At 50.0% G+C, this 19,581-nt stretch overlaps 1 protein-coding gene across 2 annotated transcripts in view; it reads right to left on the reverse strand.

The window, feature by feature from the left end:
* Positions 1 to 5,440: 5,440 nt before the first annotated feature.
* Positions 5,441 to 19,581, reverse strand: part of LETM1 (leucine zipper and EF-hand containing transmembrane protein 1) — a 64,318-nt gene continuing 50,177 nt past the window's right edge. For both annotated transcript variants that reach the window (XM_073574437.1, XM_073574438.1), the window contains exon 14: positions 5,441 to 7,550. In XM_073574437.1, coding sequence (XP_073430538.1) covers positions 7,398 to 7,550 — 153 coding nt within the window. In that variant the 3' untranslated portion in view covers positions 5,441 to 7,397. The remainder of the gene's footprint in view (positions 7,551 to 19,581) is intronic.

Raw genomic sequence — 19,581 nt, forward strand, 5'->3', positions numbered from 1 at the left:
GTACGTACGTGTGTGTGTGTGTGTGTGAGAGAGAGAGTACGTACGTACGTGTGTGTGTGTGTGTGTGTGAGAGAGAGAGTACGTACGTACGTGTGTGTGTGTGTGTGTGTGAGAGAGAGTACGTACGTGTGTGTGTGTGTGTGTGTGAGAGAGAGAGTACGTACGTGTGTGTGTGTGTGTGAGAGAGAGTACGTACGTGTGTGTGTGTGTGTGTGTGTGTGAGAGAGAGAGTACGTACGTGTGTGTGTGTGTGAGAGAGAGTACGTACGTGTGTGTGTGTGTGTGTGTGTGTGTGAGAGAGAGTACGTACGTGTGTGTGTGTGTGTGTGTGTGTGTGTGTGTGTGTGAGAGAGAGTACGTACGTGTGTGTGTGTGTGTGTGTGTGTGAGAGAGAGTACGTACGTGTGTGTGTGTGTGTGTGTGTGTGTGTGTGTGTGTGTGAGAGAGAGTACGTACGTGTGTGTGTGTGTGTGTGTGTGTGTGTGTGTGTGTGTGTGTGTGTGAGAGAGAGTACGTACGTGTGTGTGTGTGTGTGTGTGTGTGAGAGAGAGAGTACGTACGTACGTGTGTGTGTGTGTGTGAGAGAGTACGTACGTGTGTGTGTGTGTGTGAGAGAGAGAGTACGTACGTGTGTGTGTGTGTGTGAGAGAGTACGTACGTGTGTGTGTGTGTGTGAGAGAGTACGTACGTGTGTGTGTGTGTGTGTGAGAGAGAGTACGTACGTGTGTGTGTGTGTGTGAGAGAGAGTACGTACGTGTGTGTGTGTGTGAGAGAGAGTACGTACGTGTGTGTGTGTGTGTGTGTGAGAGAGAGAGTACGTACGTGTGTGTGTGTGTGTGTGTGTGTGTGAGAGAGAGAGTACGTACGTGTGTGTGTGTGTGTGTGTGTGTGTGTGTGAGAGAGAGTACGTACGTGTGTGTGTGTGTGTGTGTGTGTGCGTGAGAGTACGTACGTGTGTGTGCGTGAGAGTACGTGTGTGTGTGTGCGTGAGAGTACGTGTGTGTGTGTGCGTGAGAGTACGTGTGTGTGTGTGCGTGAGAGTACGTGTGTGTGTGTGCGTGAGAGTACGTGTGTGTGTGTGCGTGAGAGTACGTGTGTGTGTGCGTGAGAGTACGTGTGTGTGTGCGTGAGAGTACGTGTGTGTGTGCGTGAGAGTACGTGTGTGTGTGCGAGTACGTGTGTGTGTGTGAGAGTACGTGTGTGTGTGTGAGAGTACGTGTGTGTGTGTGAGAGTACGTGTGTGTGTGAGAGTACGTGTGTGTGTGTGAGTACGTGTGTGTGTGTGTGTGAGTACGTGTGTGTGTGTGTGAGTACGTGTGTGTGTGTGTGAGTACGTGTGTGTGTGTGAGTACGTGTGTGTGTGTGAGTACGTGTGTGTGTGTGTGTGTGAGAGTACGTGTGTGTGTGTGTGTGTGAGAGTACGTGTGTGTGTGTGTGTGTGAGAGTACGTGTGTGTGTGTGTGAGAGTACGTGTGTGTGTGTGTGAGAGTACGTGTGTGTGTGTGTGAGAGTACGTGTGTGTGTGTGAGTACGTGTGTGTGTGTGAGTACGTGTGTGTGCGTACATGAGTACGTGTGTGTGAGAGTACGTGTGTGTGCGTACATGAGTACGTGTGTGTATGAGTATGTGTGTGAGAGTACGTGTGTGTATGTATGTGAGTATGTGTGTGTGAGTACGAGTACGTGTGTGTGTGTGTGAGTACGAGTACGTGTGTGTGAGAGAGTACGAGTACGTACGTGTGTGTGTGTGTGTACGAGCACGTGTGTGTGTGTGTGTGTGTGAGTACGAGTACGTGTGTGTGTGAGTACGAGTACGAGCACGTGTGTGCGTGAGTACGAGTACGTGTGTGCGTGAGTACGAGTACGTGTGTGCGTGAGTACGAGTACGTGTGTGCGTGAGTACGTGTGTGCGTGAGTACGAGTACGTGTGTGCGTGAGTACGTGAGTACGAGTACGTGTGTGCGTGAGTACGAGTACGTGTGTGCGTGAGTACGAGTACGTGTGTGCGTGAGTACGAGTACGTGTGTGCGTGAGTACGAGTACGTGTGCGCGTGAGTACGAGTACGTGTGTGTGTGAGAGAGAGTACGGGTACACGTGTACGTGTGTATGTATATGCGAGTACGTGTGTGTGTGTGTGTGTACGTGTGTGTGTGTGTGTACGTGTGTGTGTGTGTGTGTGTGTGTGTGTGTGTGTGTGTGTGTGTGTGTGTGTGTGTGTGTGTGTGTGTGTGTGTGTGTGTGTGTGTGTGTATATATATACACGGTGGGCAAGCAGCGGCGGGTCCGGCGGCGGCAGGCCGCCGGCAGAAAAGACTGCAGCTTGCGGCCTGTGCTGGAGATGAGGTGCGGCGCCACCAGAGGGCACCCGCACCCCATCTCCAGCACAGGCCGCAAGCCGCGGCCTTTCCTGCCGGCTGTGACTGCACGGAGGTGGGCGGGCAGGCAGCGGCGGGTCCGTTAGCGGCGGGGGGGGGTCCCGGCAGTGTCCTGCTGGTGGTACTGTTGAAGGGCCTGGTACCACCAGCGGGTGCCATATTGGAATACCCATCACTTGGGTATTCCAATATGGCGGTCGGCGTACTTCCGATGCGGCGCGGTGGACTGTGGGATTCGGGGACATCCAAGCGGAAGTGGATGACAGACAATTTAAGGCAATTATATAGATACTGTAACATTGCAGTATATTGTGAAAATCTTGGTGTCCTAAGATTGTCCTATTGGTGAGCGATTTGGAAGGGGGGTCTTCAGCAGACCCCCAGCTGTCTTATTAACCCATCAATCATGATGGGGGGGGTGCCGCTCAGACATTAAAATGGTTAAACTCACTGTTAAGAGACAGATGTCGGCTTGATGTAATGTAACTGGTATCTGCTACGTGTGGAGGGAACTCCGCTCCTGAGCTCCCTCCACACGTGATGACCCCCTTCCCAAAACATTAACACAAGACCCACAGGATAGATCATCAATATATCAGTGGGGGGTCCAACACCCAGGGAACCCTCATCAATCGGCAGCCGCTTGCACACATTGATCTGTACTGCACAGCGAAGCTCCGTTCAAGGTTTACAGCTAATCCCACCCGATTGTTGGTGCCGGATATCAGACCCCACCCCCCCCTGTAGATAGGCGATCAATATCAAACGGCCGGACAACCCCTTTAAATGTAAATATTAATACATTCAGTACATCAAAATAAAAAACACAACAACATCAACGGATGAAAGGCAAAAACAGGTTTAATTTAAAGTCATACACCAAAGATTATACAAAAAAATAATGATATCAGTGCAAGTGCAACTTTCTGGTCGGTGGATGTTTTTGGAGAGAAGTTTTTTTTTTTTGTTTCAATTCACTGATGACCAACTGTCATGAAGGACCCGCAGGGTCATCAGAAGCACTGACCACCACCCCTATTACATGGACCAATCATCGTACTTTCCAGCAAATCTTTGGGGAGCACACGAGCAGGCGGCTAATAGGCGGAAGTGGTTTAAAGGGGATGTCACGATCAAGTATGCGTCCCGGCGGGTATGTACAGATGTGATGTCTCCAGCCCAGATCACCTCCCAATGTCTAAGCAAGCAGCGATGGACAACCCCTTTAAATATTCCTCCAAGCTCCCTCTATGGTCACAGTTCATGATTGCCTTAATCTGGTCGGAAGTTAGGGAAGGGGGTAACAGCAGACAGCGATAAGAGGTGGGGGTCTTAGCAGAAGACCCCCCACTGATCGAGCATCTATCACCTATCCAGTGGATGGATAATAAAGGTGTCTGATCCAAACCACTCTAACTTTATGCAGTTAACCTTGGTGGAACTGGTGCATTTATCTTCAATACATTTTTTTCTTGTTTTGCATCTTTCAGCTTCTCCATGGCAACAGACTACAAAACAAACCTCGTGTAGTCAAACAAGCGTCTCCATGGCGACAGACTACAAAACAAACCTCGTGTAGTCAAACAAGCGTCTCCATGGTGACAGACTACAAAACAAACCTCGTGTAGTCAAACAAGCGTCTCCATGGCGACAGACTACAAAACAAGCCTCGTGTAGTCAAACAAGCGTCTCCATGGCGACAGACTACAAAACAAACCTCGTGTAGTCAAACAAGCGTCTCCATGGCGACAGACTACAAAACAAACCTCGTGTAGTCTGATGGGAATAGAACTGCAGTTTTGTTTTTTTCTTGTTAGACAACATAAATAGATCTAGGGCAGCTGTAAACAGAAGGACCAAAGAAAGAACGTTGGTTGTCCCAAGGACCAAGAAAGAATGTTGGTCGTTCTTTAGGGCAGCAGCCCTAGACCCTGTATATTACACAAGACTATTAAATGAGGTTTCTGACTCCATGTAGGCAGGAAACCAAAGAAAGAATTGATACTTGCGTCCTATAAGGCTTCTGCGTTCCCTCCTTGCAATTACAACTTCCCAATCACCTCCTAAAATAAGCTGGAAAACAGCTTCCTCCTCTTAGCCATTTTCAGATCTGAGAGGTCACGTGACACTCTCTTGCATATCAAACACTTAGAGGGGTTGCCCAATATTACAAACTTGACCATTTTCTTTCATAGATCGCACGACTGGTCCATGGGTCACATCTTAGTATTGCAGACCAGCTCTACGGAAGACTATGGGGCTGAGCTGCAACGTGGTTTTTGGAGAAAAATCAGCCGTGAAAGCGAGAGAGCGCTGGTGATTGAAAGTGAGAGCGCGAGCAAACAAAAGAAAGAGCGCGTATGCTCGAAAGCAAAAGAGAGTGAGAGCAAACGAAAGAGCGCGTATGCTCGAAAGCAAAAGAGAGTGCGAGCAAACGAAAGGAGCACGTATGCTCGAAAGCAAAAGAGCGCGAGCAAACGAAAGAGCGCGTATGCTCGAAAGCAAAAGAGCACGAGCAAACGAAAGAGCGCGTATGCTCAAAAGCAAGAGCGCGAGCAAACGAAAGAGCGCGTATGCTCGAAAGCAAAAGAGAGCACGAGCAAACGAAAGCGCGTATGCTCGAAAGCAAGAGCGCGAGCAAACGAAAGAGCGCGTATGCTCGAAAGCAAGAGAGCGTACAATGGAAAGAAAGCATAAAAAGTATATGAGAAGAAATCTTTAGGTTTCTTTACAAAGTATAGGGGTGATTTATTTTGATTATTACCCCCCTTAAGGGCCTACTGGCATAAAGGCGGCCACTACAGGAGAAACATGGTACTACATAACACTCATAATAGTCTGTCTCCTTTGTCTTTAAGCACAATCATGTAGATCGCCTCCAGATACACATAAAAGCCAAGATAGTTTATACTAAAAGATCCATTTTGATCTCTAGGCAAGAGATGGATTGGAAGCGTCCAGTAAGATGGCGCAGCACGGGCTACGGATTTGGTGGTCTTTCTAGGGTAGAAATCACCAATTTTGGAAAGTTCTCTAAAATAAGAATATACACAGTGGGACATTCGTCCGGATATTTCTACAGACATTGTTTTATTAGCAAAGCAGCAGTAAGAGAAACAGGAACCCCCGGGGGCGAGCCGCCGTCCGCTCACCCGTCACACCGCCATTTATCTTATTTACAATCATACACAGGAAGATTAGAGTCATCGCAGATCCGTATTATTAATATAATCAGTATAAAAACTATTGGACAATATCCACTAATGACTAGATGAAGATGTGTGCTGCCGAATTAAAATGCATAGAAATAATATTACAAAAAAAAATATATAATATTACATTCCTGGCTTTAAAACACACAAAAAAAAGCACCGCAGGACCGGGCCGCAAATAAATAGGACGATTCTTCCTAGGAAATGAATAAAGGCAATTGAGAAAAAAATATAAATTTTCACAATAATACATTCTCTGCCCCCCGGGGAGGCAGCCGCGGAAAGTTAAATTAATAGGTTTAAAAATAAAGCTAAAGGGCAATATACAAAAAAAAAAAAAAAAATTAAAGAGCATTTTCAATACAGCCGCTAGGTCATGACTGGATGCTTAAAGCCCATAACCAAGAGCAGCGATAATGAAGAGTCCCTTTAAATTTTTAGGATTTGGAGAGCGTGCACAGAAAGCAGCTTTATTTATTTAAAGGGGTTTTTCACACCTGGAAAAAAATGCCTGCTTCTACTAGAAACAGCGCCCCACCTGTACATTGGTTGTGTCTGGTATTGCAGTTCCAAGTGATTTGGCATTTGCTGCAATATTAAATACATTTTGGGAGCCTTCAGCGATTACTTGGTTCCAGTGAGACCCAGTCACTAGGTCTCATGTGACATCATGGCCGGCACTAAAGTGCTGATCAAGGAGCTTTGCACAGCCCTGGTCTGGCTGCCATAGACCGGGGTACTTCAAATGCTTTTTTGCTAAGCTCTAGACACAACCTATTGATCAGGGATGGTGCAGTTTGTTTGTTTGTTTGTTTTTTTTAAATAAAGTCACCTTGCTTTTCTAATCCTGGACAACCCCCTTTTTAAAGGTTCTGCTACACTCCCAAAAACAAAACCAAAATGGATGGATTGGTTTGTAGGAAACGTATCTACCAGCTGCTTCTGGCCATAATAAAGAGCCTGGTATCCCTTGAAGATGCCTTTTCTACATACATCGGACTGAATGAATGTAGAGAACCTCAACATATATGAATTTGCACTTTTCTACTTCAGTCTCTATGGGCACTGCCATGGGTACTTACCAACACAGGAATATGAACAGTCTTTACTCTTTCCCCAATGGCACTGCCATGGGTACCTACCAACATCCTTTAGTTTTTCCCTATGGGCACCCATCATGCAGCACAGGGTTATTACTTACATATTCCATATCCTATAAAAAGACTATACAGATGCCAAAATTTTACTACAGCTTCTATGGGTCATGCACATCCCTCCATTTTGCTATATCCTCTATAGGTCCCAACAGGTCACGTGACTAAATATTCACCTGGGAATGCCCAAAAATAGCATAAAGTGTCTCAATTTTTCATGACAAATTGTGCAAACTGTGACCTTTTTATGGTCAAAACCCTAGAACACATTGCATTATATAAAAAAACTCGGCAATGGGTGCAGATGAAAGGTATCGGATAGGGATATGGCACATCCAAGGGATACCAGGTTGATTAATATGGAAAGAAAAATGAAGCCAAAAGTCTACGATCCCATAAATTGATAAAAAAAATATATATAATTGTGCAATATATGTGAAACATATAATAGCATTGGATTTTCTATTGACTAAAGTGGTACAAAGCCGGCTGCTCCTGGAATGGTGCTCACTGTACACAAAGCCTTTATTTCACTCCATACGACGCGAATATCTCACTTGGCAATGAAATCACCCGAAAAAGCATTAGAAACACGGTAGCAGCGGTTTGGGTAAATTACGAGATGTGCGTGTACATAGAATATGGATCGGTGAGGTCTAGTTCTGCACTTCCGCCACGTGCTCCTTTTCGGCTTTTTCTTTCGCTTTCTCTTTCACAACCAGTTTTTCCTCCTTCTGCAGAAGCTCCATGATCTCAGCAACTTGGCTGGTAGATATGTCGATGTCCTCCTTGTCAATCAGTTCCACGACCTGAGAGGAGACAGAGGGGAAATGTGGAAAACATCTCATCAAACATTGCAATTTTCACACTGGGTACTAGACCCAATACGAGACTCATACGTCCTATCCTGTGCATTGGAGTTGCAGTTTCATTATCATCACAGGATTACTATGACAGGTAACTCCACTATATACAGTAGATAACACAAACTCACAATAGGTGATGTCACAGCTCACCTCCTCCTCCTGTACAATCACTGATAACACCTCTATATACAGTAGATAACAGAATCCACCATTAACAATAGGTGATGTCACAGCTCACCTCCTCCTCCTGTACAATTACTAACACCTCTATATACTGCCAGATAACAAAATCCACCATTCACAATAGCTGATGTCACGGCTCACCTTTCCCTCCTGTGCAATGACTGATAACACCTCTATATACAGTAGATAGCACAGGATCCACCATTCACAATAGGCAATGTCACAGCTCACTTTGTCCTCCTGTACAATGACTAACACGTCTATATACAGCAGATAACATAATCCATCATTAACAATAGGTGATGTCACAGCTCACCTCCTCCTGTACAATGACTAATAACACCTTTATACAGTAGATAACACAGGATCCACCATCCACAATAGGTGATGTCACAGCTCACCTGCTCCTCCTGTACAATGACAGGTATCACCTCTATATACAGTAGATAGCACAGGACTCACCATTAACAATAGGTGATGTCACAGCTCACCTCCTCCTGTACAATTACTAACACCTCTATATACTACCAGATACCAAAATCCACCATTCACAATAGGTAATATCACAGCTCACCTCCTCCTCCTGTACAATGACTGACAACACCTATATACAGTAGATAACACAGGGTCCATCACTCACAATAGGTGATATCACAGCTCACCTCCTCCTCCTGTACAATGACTGACAACTAGTGTTGAGCATTCCGATACCGCAAGTATCGGGTATCGGCCGATATCAGCGGTATCGGAATTCCGATACTTAATTCCGATACTTTTTTCATATCGGATTCCGGGATCGGAATCGGAATAGGAAGTTCCCATCATGCTATGAGCCTGCTTGCTTTGATTAAGCCAATGGGAATCCTCCGAAGTGTGGGCACATCCTGTTAGGCATGTAGGCATGTTAACTATTGGCATGGCTGTGATTGGCTGCCGAAATGATGTCATGATGCACTATAAAAGCCACCGCAGCCGCCATTTCTGGTCACTCTGCTGTGAATTCAGTTAGGGACAGGCTGCTGTAGAAGACTGTGAGGGACAGTTAGAAATAGCGATTCTAAAAACAATATTGTGCTTTATCCAGGCTACATAAACCACCACTGTAGCGTTCTTTGCCCTAGCAGCAGTGTTCACAGCTGTCTGCAAGGGCTGTGTGAGTGCAGCTCACGCTGTGGAGTGGGTCCTGCAGCCACGTCAGGCTGTAGGCCACCCAGTGTGATCACTGCTGCCTCATACATCTTTTATTTTTTGAGCTGCATTTTTTAAATAATTTCAATCTAGTGTGCTTCCATCCGTATCCATATACGTTGGTTGCAAACACTAGTAGTAGACAGCGGAGCCTTTCTGCAGCCTTTCAGTGCTAGTGTCCACTTTGCTGCACTGTTCACGGCTGTCTGAGAGGTCTCTGACTGTGTGTGAGTGCAGCTCATGCTGAGTAGTGTGTCCTGCAGCTACGTCTGGCTGTAGGACGCTCAGCGTGCGTCACTGCCTCACACATATTTTTATTTGAGTGCAGCTCATTTTTTCTTCTATTAGTGTGCATCCATCCGTCTCCATCTACGGTGGTTGCAAACACTATATAGGAGTACACAGCGGAGCCTTTCTGCAGCCTGTCAGTGCCAGTGCCCACTTAGCTGCACTGTTGACGGCTGTCTGAGAGGTCTCTGACTGTGTGTGAGTGCAGCTCACGCTGAGTAGAGTGTCCTGCAGCTACGTCTGGTTGTAGGACGCTCAACGTGCGTCACTGCCTCACACATATTTGTCTCTGAGTGCAGCTCATTTTTTCTTCTCCTATTAGTGTGCATCCATCCGTATCCATCAACATTGGTTGGTTGCAAACACTATATAGGAGTAGATAGAGGAGCCTTTTTTTCTGGCTTGTGCCCTGCCGGCGCAGCCAGATTAGTATTACCCAATTTTTTTGGAGCCTCATCTTTTGCATTGTAGGTTACCTGCCTGCATTGTAATAGCTCCAAAAAGTTGGTGATACTATCAGTTTCAATTCTTTGTTCTCATACTTTGAGTTTGTTTCAAACAAAGAAACCACATAAAAAGTTCACCAAACACTACATTTTGAACTTGTGTAGGCCACATCAGCTCCTATTAAAGTCTAGTCCACACACACACACTTCATAAAATTAGTGTTTCTTGTACCTGTAACCAGCTGTTCAGGAATAAGCACACTAAGGCCCCCCTTTGTCCTTTTTTGCCTATCTTAAGCAGTCTTGCAAGATGAAGAAGGCAGGGAGTAAGGCGCGGGGGCGTGGGCGTGGGCGTGGAGTTTCAGCAGGGAGAGGACGTGGGGATTCTGCAGGGAGAGGACGTGGGGATTCTACAGGTAGAGGACGTGGGGATTCTGGGCCTGCTGCGGGCACCAGTGGATCAGCATCCCCCAGTTTTAGCAGGCAACAGTCCTTTATGCGCAGCTTTGTAGGACCTCAACGTACCCCACTGCTGCGGGAGGAACAAATTGAAGCCGTTGTCGGATGGATGGCAGCTAACGCATCGACTTCAATTACTTCCGCATCCTCTCAGGGTCAGAGCACCGAAGAGCAACCATCTGTCTCTTCACCACCTGCCAAAGTGCCCAGGCAGTCAGAGAGACATGGACAGGAGCCATCACAATCTCTACTTCTGTTCTCGGAATCTGTTGGCTTGGAAAGAGGGGGCCAGCCAAGCAGCATTCCTGAATGTGAAGAAGAGGGAGTATGCAGTGATGCGCAACTTCTTTGTCCCTCTGAATCTGAAGAGGCGAGTGGGCCAGTGCCTATGGTCAGCACACCTCAGTACGCATCAGATGATGACGAGACTCAGTTGCCACTTTCTGGTGCGTACGGTGCTGGCGAGACAACCCCGGAGAAGCAGCTGTTTGAAGAGGGGAGGGAAGATGATGAGGTCCTTGACCCATCATGGCGTGAGCAACAGGAAGGTGGTGGGAGCAGCTCGGAGGAAGAGATTCCCCTACCGGCCAAAACAGGAGGCAGAGGGAGGGGGAAGACTTGGTTGCCTGTACCCTCCACTTCGGCACCCGTTAGGAGCATTCCTCCTTCCAAAGGCAAACCGGGCGCTCACAAGAGTTGCAGTGCGTGGTCCTTTTTTGACACAGTTGCAGATGACATTTGCTTTGTCAAATGCAAGCTGTGTCATCAGAGAGTCAAAAGAGGGAGAAATGTCAGCAACCTCAATACCACAAATATGTGGAAACATGTGCGCACCAAGCACGAGTTGGAGTTGCATAGACACCCTCAAGACGTAGGCCAACGTACAGCACCACCTACCACCTCTTCAGTTCGTGTTGGGCCCTCTTCCTCCAGCTCACACACTGCTGGTTCGGCTTCCTCACAGGATCGCCAAGGAAGAACCTCTGCCACTGTTGTCCGGAGACCCTGTCAGATTCCACCCATAACAGCACGTTCCCATCCATCACAGCCATCGGTAGCACAGGCATGGGATAAAAGGCGCCCTTACTCGGCAAACCATCCCCGAGCACAGTCTCTGAATGCTGGCATTGCCAAACTTCTGGCAGTTGAAATGCTGTCATTCAGGCTGGTGGACACTGACACCTTCCGGGACTTAATGGCATTGGCAGTCCCCCAATACAACGTGCCCAGCCGCTTTTATTTCAGCAGGCGAGCCGTCCCTGCCCTGCAGAAACATGTTGAGGGCAAAATAAAACATGCGCTACTAAACGCCGTTAGTAGCAAGGTCCACCTGACCACCGATGCGTGGACCAGTAACCATGGACAGGGACGATACCTTTCCCTCACTGCCCACTGGGTCAATGTTGTGGAGCCGGGTACGGATCTGGAGAGTGGCGCTGTACGTGTTCTTCCAACGCCACGGATTGCAGGACTCCAGTCTGTACACATAGACTCCTCCTCCTACTCAAGTTCCTCAGAAACAGCAGAGCAGGAGCCTGTTACGACCGATATGAGCACAGCCGTGGCCAAACGTCAACAGGCTGTACTCAAATTAATTTCTTTGGGGAATCGAAGCCACACAGCGCAGGAGCTCTGGAATGCTATCAAGCTGGAGAGCGATGTGTGGTTTGGGCCAGCGAATCTCCAGCCGGGCTTGGTAGTGTGTGACAATGGCCGAAATCTGGTGGCAGCTCTTGGCCTAGGCAACCTCACACACATCCCATGTCTGGCACATGTTCTTAACTTGGTCGTGCAGAGCTTTCTGAGGGACTATCCGGATCTTGATGCACTGTTGCACAAGGTCCGCATAGAGTGCGCTCACTTGCGACGTTCCAGCACGGCAAGATCGCGCCTCGCTGCTCTGCAGCGACGATTTGGCCTTCCAGAACATCGCATCATATGTGACCTACCCACCCGGTGGAATTCAACGTTACATATGTTGGAGCGGTTGTGTGAGCAGCAGGCAGCAGTCATGGAGTACCAGCTGCATCAGGCGCAAACAAGTCGCACTGTGCGCCGTTCACACTTCAGCACCATTGAGTGGGCCTCTATGAAGGACATCTGCCTCGTTTTGCGTGCCTTCGATGAATCCACGCGGATGGCGAGTGCAGATGATGCACTAGTCAGCATGACTGTCCCCCTTATCTGCCTGCTTCAACAAACACTGCAAGCACTAAGGGATGAGGTTTCAGAAGAGGTGGAGGATGAGGAGTCCCAAATGCCATCTGCTTCTGGACAGTCTGCGCTACGTGTTTCCTCACAAAGGCCTAGGCAGGGGACACTTTGTGAGGAGGATGAGGAGGAGTCGATGGAGGAGGAAGACATCTCTCCAGAGGAGGGAGGTACACAAACCTCTACTCAGTATGTACAGCGAGGGTGGGGTGATGCAGAGCAGGTCGAGGTCACGCCTCAAACAGGGGACAGCGGTTCTTTGGCAGTTGGGAGTCTGCAGCACATGGTTGATTTCATGCTGCAGTGCCTGAGAAACGACCGCCGCATCGCCCACATTCTCGTCTCGGCTGATTATTGGGTGTACACCCTCCTAGATCCTCGCTACCGGGACAGCGTACAAAGGCTCATACCAACGTTGAACCGGGAGCGTAAAATGCGGGAGTACGAAGAGTCACTGGTGCAGTCCATAATGTTTTCCATTCCACCCGACAGCATTGTTGCAAGTGCTTTACAAAGCAGCTCTGTGCGTCGAGGCAGTGGAGGAAACTCTGCACAAAGAGGGAGCAGAGGCAGTGCCGCAGCACAAGGCAAGACCACTATGGCCCAAATGTGGCAAAGTTTTGTGTGTCCACCACAATTGTCTACACCATCAGCGACGCCTCGAGTCAGCAGGAGGCAACGCTTCCATCAGATGGTGTCAGACTACATGTCTTGCCCTGTCGCTGTACTCCCAGATGGCTCTTCCCCCTTCAAGTTTTGGGTCTCTAAGCTGGATACATGGCCAGAGCTTAGCCAGTATGCATTGGAGGTGCTGGCTTGCCCTGCTGCCAGTGTATTATCGGAACGTGTCTTTAGTGCCGCAGGTGGTGTACTAACAGACCGTCGCACGCGACTATCTTCCGATAATGTTGACCGGCTGACTTTTCTGAAAATGAACAAGGCCTGGATCTCCAAAGACTTTGCCATTCCTCTTACAGACTAAATTAGTGGTTGGCAACTGTATCCAGGTCTGCTGGTGTGTTCATTTTTCTACCACCTGAACTATAATCCCTGTGCTTCAACACAGCCAGTTGTCGCTCAGATGTGTCGTCTGCACAGAGAAACACACTAGCTCCTGTGTTACTGGGGTTCAGTAATGCCAGCTGATCCCCTGCTGTGTGGACGGCAGAGTCACCAGCTCCATCAACATTCAAACCACTACTGATTTTTAACCGTGCCCAACTTAGGTCTCTGGCTCCACTGTCTCTACTATTTCCCCTGACCTCCAACCCCGCCATCTACATCTCTGAAGTGGCGTCAGCACAATCTACACTTGTTCCTGTGGCTCAGTCCCATCAGTTTATCCCCTGATGTGTGTCCGGCAAGGTCTCCTGCTCTGTCCACATTCCCATAACCAGTAGTGGGAATGAGGACAGAGCTGGCGAACTTGCCGGACAAACATCAGGGGATCAACTGATGGGACTGAGCACCAGTAACACAGGAACAAGTGTAGATTGTGCTGACGCCACTTCAGAGATGTAGCTGGCGGGGTTGGAGGCCAGGGTAAATAGTAGAGACAGTGGAGCCAGAGGCCTAAGTGGAGCATGGTTAGAATCAGTAGTAGTCCACAACCTCCATAAAAACCGCTGCCCATTGGCCTCTGCATGCGGCATGCGTAATCCTGGGCACCAACAGCGTCAGTTGGTGTTCAGAAGTGTCGTCTCCACAGAGCCAAACACATTCGTTCAAGTGTTAGTGGGGTTCAGCACTGCCAGCTGTTCCCCTGCTGTGGAGATGGCAAGTCTCCTGCTGCCTTCACCTGCCCAAATCCAGTAGGCCCCAGCCTGCTCCTCGCCTAATCCTGGGCTCCAACAGCGTCAGTTGGTGTTCAGAAGTGTCGTCTCCACAGAGCCAAACACATTCGTTCAAGTGTTAGTGGGGTTCAGCACTGCCAGCTGTTCCCCTGCTGTGGAGATGGCAAGTCTCCTGCTGCATTCACCTGCCAAAATCCAGTAGGCCCCAGCCTGCTCCTCGCCTAATCCTGGGCTCCAACAGCGTCAGTTGGTGTTCAGAAGTGTCGTCTCCACAGAGCCAAACACATTCGTTCAAGTGTTAGTGGGGTTCAGCACTGCCAGCTGTTCCCCTGCTGTGGAGATGGCAAGTCTCCTGCTGCCTTCACCTGCCAAAATCCAGTAGGCCCCAGCCTGCTCCTCGCCTAATCCTGGGCTCCAACAGCGTCAGTTGGTGTTCAGAAGTGTCGTCTCCACAGAGCCAAACACGTTCGTTCAAGTGTTAGTGGGGTTCAGCACTGCCAGCTGTTCCCCTGCTGTGGAGATGGCAAGTCTCCTGCTGCCTTCACCTGCCAAAATCCAGTAGGCCCCAGCCTGCTCCTCGCCTAATCCTGGGCTCCAACAGCGTCAGTTGGTGTTCAGAAGTGTCGTCTCCACAGAACCAAACACATTCGTTCAAGTGTTAGTGGGGTTCAGCACTGCCAGCTGTTCCCCTGCTGTGGAGATGGCAAGTCTCCTGCTGCCTTCACCTGCCAAAATCCAGTAGGCCCCAGCCTGCTCCTCGCCTAATCCTGGGCTCCAACAGCGTCAGTTGGTGTTCAGAAGTGTCGTCTCCACAGAGCCAAACACATTCGTTCAAGTGTTAGTGGGGTTCAGCACTGCCAGCTGTTCCCCTGCTGTGGAGATGGCAAGTCTCCTGCTGCCTTCACCTGCCAAAATCCAGTAGGCCCCAGCCTGCTCCTCGCCTAATCCTGGGCTCCAACAGCGTCAGTTGGTGTTCAGAAGTGTCGTCTCCACAGAGCCAAACACATTCGTTCAAGTGTTAGTGGGGTTCAGCACTGCCAGCTGTTCCCCTGCTGTGGAGATGGCAAGTCTCCTGCTGCCTTCACCTGCCAAAATCCAGTAGGCCCCAGCCTGCTCCTCGCCTAATCCTGGGCTCCAACAGCGTCAGTTGGTGTTCAGAAGTGTCGTCTCCACAGAACCAAACACATTCGTTCAAGTGTTAGTGGGGTTCAGCACTGCCAGCTGTTCCCCTGCTGTGGAGATGGCAAGTCTCCTGCTGCCTTCACCTGCCAAAATCCAGTAGGCCCCAGCCTGCTCCTCGCCTAATCCTGGGCTCCAACAGCGTCAGTTGGTGTTCAGAAGTGTCGTCTCCACAGAGCCAAACACATTCGTTCAAGTGTTAGTGGGGTTCAGCACTGCCAGCTGTTCCCCTGCTGTGGAGATGGCAAGTCTCCTGCTGCCTTCACCTGCCAAAATCCAGTAGGCCCCAGCCTGCTCCTCGCCTAATCCTGGGCTCCAACAGCGTCAGTTGGTGTTCAGAAGTGTCGTCTCCACAGAGCCAAACACGTTCGTTCAAGTGTTAGTGGGGTTCAGCACTGCCAGCTGTTCCCCTGCTGTGGAGATGGCAAGTCTCCTGCTGCATTCACCTGCCAAAATCCAGTAGGCCCCAGCCTGCTCCTCGCCTAATCCTGGGCTCCAACAGCGTCAGTTGGTGTTCAGAAGTGTCGTCTCCACAGAACCAAACACATTCGTTCAAGTGTTAGTGGGGTTCAGCACTGCCAGCTGTTCCCCTGCTGTGGAGATGGCAAGTCTCCTGCTGCCTTCACCTGCCAAAATCCAGTAGGCCCCAGCCTGCTCCTCGCCTAATCCTGGGCTCCAACAGCGTCAGTTGGTGTTCAGAAGTGTCGTCTCCACAGAGCCAAACACATTCGTTCAAGTGTTAGTGGGGTTCAGCACTGCCAGCTGTTCCCCTGCTGTGGAGATGGCAGTCTCTCCTGCTGTCTCCGCATTACAAAGACAGTAGGCCTCTGCCTACACCCTCCTATTTCCTGGGCTTCAACACAGCCAGTTGTAGTTCGGAAGTGCCGTCCACACGGAAAGAGATACTTGCTCCCGTGTCTCAGTGGGGTTCAGTAACGTCAGCTGATCCCCTGCTGTGTGGATGGCAGTCTCTCCTGCTGTAAACTCATTCAAAATACAGTAGGCCTCTGCCTACACCCTCCTATTTCCTGGGCTTCAACACAGCCAGTTGTAGTTCGGAAGTGCCGTCCACACGGAAAGAGACACTTGCTCCCGTGTCTCAGTGGGGTTCAGTAACGTCAGCTGATCCCCTGCTGTGTGGATGGCAGTCTCTCCTGCTGTAAACTCATTCAAAATACAGTAGGCCTCTGCCTACACCCTCCTATTTCCTGGGCTTCAACACAGCCAGTTGTAGTTCGGAAGTGCCGTCCACACGGAAAGAGACACTTGCTCCCGTGTCTCAGTGGGGTTCAGTAACGTCAGCTGATCCCCTGCTGTGTGGATGGCAGTCTCTCCTGCTGTAAACTCATTCAAAATACAGTAGGCCTCTGCCTACACCCTCCTATTTCCTGGGCTTCAACACAGCCAGTTGTAGTTCGGAAGTGCCGTCCACACGGAAAGAGACACTTGCTCCCGTGTCTCAGTGGGGTTCAGTAACGTCAGCTGATCCCCTGCTGTGTGGATGGCAGTCTCTCCTGCTGTCACCTCATTCAAAATTCAGTAGGCCTCTGCCTACACCCTCCTATTTCCTGGGCTTCAACACAGCCAGTTGTAGTTCGGAAGTGCCGTCCACACGGAAAGAGATACTTGCTCCCGTGTCTCAGTGGGGTTCAGTAACGTCAGCTGATCCCCTGCTGTGTGGATGGCAGTCTCTCCTGCTGTCACCTCATTCAAAATTCAGTAGGCCTCTGCCTACACCCTCCTATTTCCTGGGCTTCAACACAGCCAGTTGTAGTTCGGAAGTGCCGTCCACACGGAAAGAGATACTTGCTCCCGTGTCTCAGTGGGGTTCAGTAACGTCAGCTGATCCCCTGCTGTGTGGATGGCAGTCTCTCCTGCTGTAAACTCATTCAAAATACAGTAGGCCTCTGCCTACACCCTCCTATTTCCTGGGCTTCAACACAGCCAGTTGTAGTTCGGAAGTGCCGTCCACACGGAAAGAGATACTTGCTCCCGTGTCTCAGTGGGGTTCAGTAACGTCAGCTGATCCCCTGCTTTGTGGATGGCAGTCTCTCCTGCTGTAAACTCATTCAAAATACAGTAGGCCTCTGCCTACACCCTCCTATTTCCTGGGCTTCAACACAGCCAGTTGTAGTTCGGAAGTGCCGTCCACACGGAAAGAGATACTTGCTCCCGTGTCTCAGTGGGGTTCAGTAATGTCAGCTGATCCCCTGCTGTGTGGATGGCAAAGTCTCCTGCTGCCTACACAGTCGTACCACTACTGATTTTTAACCGTGCTCCAATTAGGCCTGTGGCTCCACTGTCTCTCGTATTTCCCCTGTCCTCCAACCCTGCCAGTTACAGCTCCGAAGTGGCGTCTGCACAATCCACACTTGTTCCTGTGTTACAGGTGTTCAGTCCGATCAGTTAATCCCCTGATGTGTGTCCGGCAATGTCGCCTGCTCTGTCCACATTCCCATTATCGGAATGTGGACAGAGCAGGCGACATTGCCGGACACACATCAGGGGATTAACTGACCGGACTGAACACCTGTAACACAGGAACAAGTGTGGATTGTGCAGACGCCACTTCGGAGCTGTAACTGGCGGGGTTGGAGGACAGGGGAAATACGAAAATCAGTGAATCCACAGGCCTAAGTGGAGCTTGGTTCAAATTAGTAGTCTACAACCGATCTTAAAATTTCTTCAATGCAGCCTAAGCCTGCTCCGTGCTTGTCCCTGGGCTTCAACACAGCCAGTTGTTGCTCGGAAGTGCCGTCTTCACAGAGTAAAACACTAGCTCCTGTGTTTGTGGGGTTCAGTAACGTCAGCTGTTCCCCTGCTGTTTTGATGGCAATCTGTCCTGCTGCCTCCCAATTGACAGCACATCAGGCCTCAGCCTGCTAAGTGCTTGTCCTGGGCTCCAACATCGCCAGTTGCTGCTCATAACTGACTTTGGCACGGGTACTCCCTCCTGCCCAGCTTGGTTCCAGCCCTGCCTGCTGTTTCCGGGAAGTGTCAATGTCAGTTTGCCACCCCAAGTTGCCATGTCGTGTTGCGGTTGGGTTAGCCGAGGCTAGGGTGCCAGCAGTTTAGGTGCTTCCTATGTGGACTGCGGGTTCTGGTAAGAAAGGTTTGTTCCATAGTGCCAGTAGGACAAGCACCCCCTGTAGGACTCTGTGATTCGGTAACTGCGGCCAGCTTGCGGCATGCCAACTTTGCTTTTCAGGGGTAACTTCTGATACCCCTCCGGGTTCCAGCACCGTCAGCTGGTTCTCATCAGAGCCTTTGGCCTAGGTGCCTCCATCTCGGTATCCGAGTTCCAGCAACGTCTGCTGGTCCTTGGTAGTGCTTTGTAGCACAGGTACCTCCTGCTTAGTAACCGGGTTCCAGCACCGTCAGCTGGTCCTCGGTTGTGCCATTGGCTCTTATTCCTTCTGCTGCCCCTCCGGGTGCCAGCACTGTCAGCTGGTCCTCGCTATTTCCATTTGCTCTTGCAGCTTATGCTACCCCTCCGGGTTCCAGCACCGTCAGCTGGTTCTCGTCAGAGCGTTTGGCCTAGGTGCCTCCATCTCGGTATCCGAGTTCCGGCAACGTCTGCTGGTCCTTGGTAGTGCTTTGTAGCACAGGTACCTCCTGCTTAGTAACCGGGTTCCAGCACCGTCAGCTGGTCCTCGGTAGTGCCATTGGCTCTTATTCCTTCTGCTGCCCCTCCGGGTGCCAGCACTGTCAGCTGGTCCTCGCTATTTCCATTTGCTCTTGCAGCTTATGCTACCCCTCCGGGTTCCAGCACCGTCAGCTGGTTCTCGTCAGAGCCTTTGGCCTAGGTGCCTCCATCTCGGTATCCGAGTTCCGGCAACGTCTGCTGGTCCTTGGTAGTGCTTTGTAGCACAGGTACCTCCTGCTTAGTAACCGGGTTCCAGCACCGTCAGCTGGTCCTCGGTTGTGCCATTGGCTCTTATTCCTTCTGCTGCCCCTCCGGGTGCCAGCACTGTCAGCTGGTCCTCGCTATTTCCATTTGCTCTTGCAGCTTATGCTACCCCTCCGGGTTCCAGCACCGTCAGCTGGTTCTCGTCAGAGCGTTTGGCCTAGGTGCCTCCATCTCGGTATCCGAGTTCCGGCAACGTCTGCTGGTCCTTGGTAGTGCTTTGTAGCACAGGTACCTCCTGCTTAGTAACCGGGTTCCAGCACCGTCAGCTGGTCCTCGGTAGTGCCATTGGCTCTTGTTCCTTCTGCTGCCCCTCCGGG

The sequence above is a fragment of the Dendrobates tinctorius genome, unplaced genomic scaffold, assembly GCF_039654945.1.
Source record: "Dendrobates tinctorius isolate UK_male_01 unplaced genomic scaffold, ASM3965494v1 ptg000039l, whole genome shotgun sequence".
NCBI lineage: Eukaryota > Metazoa > Chordata > Amphibia > Anura > Dendrobatidae > Dendrobates > Dendrobates tinctorius.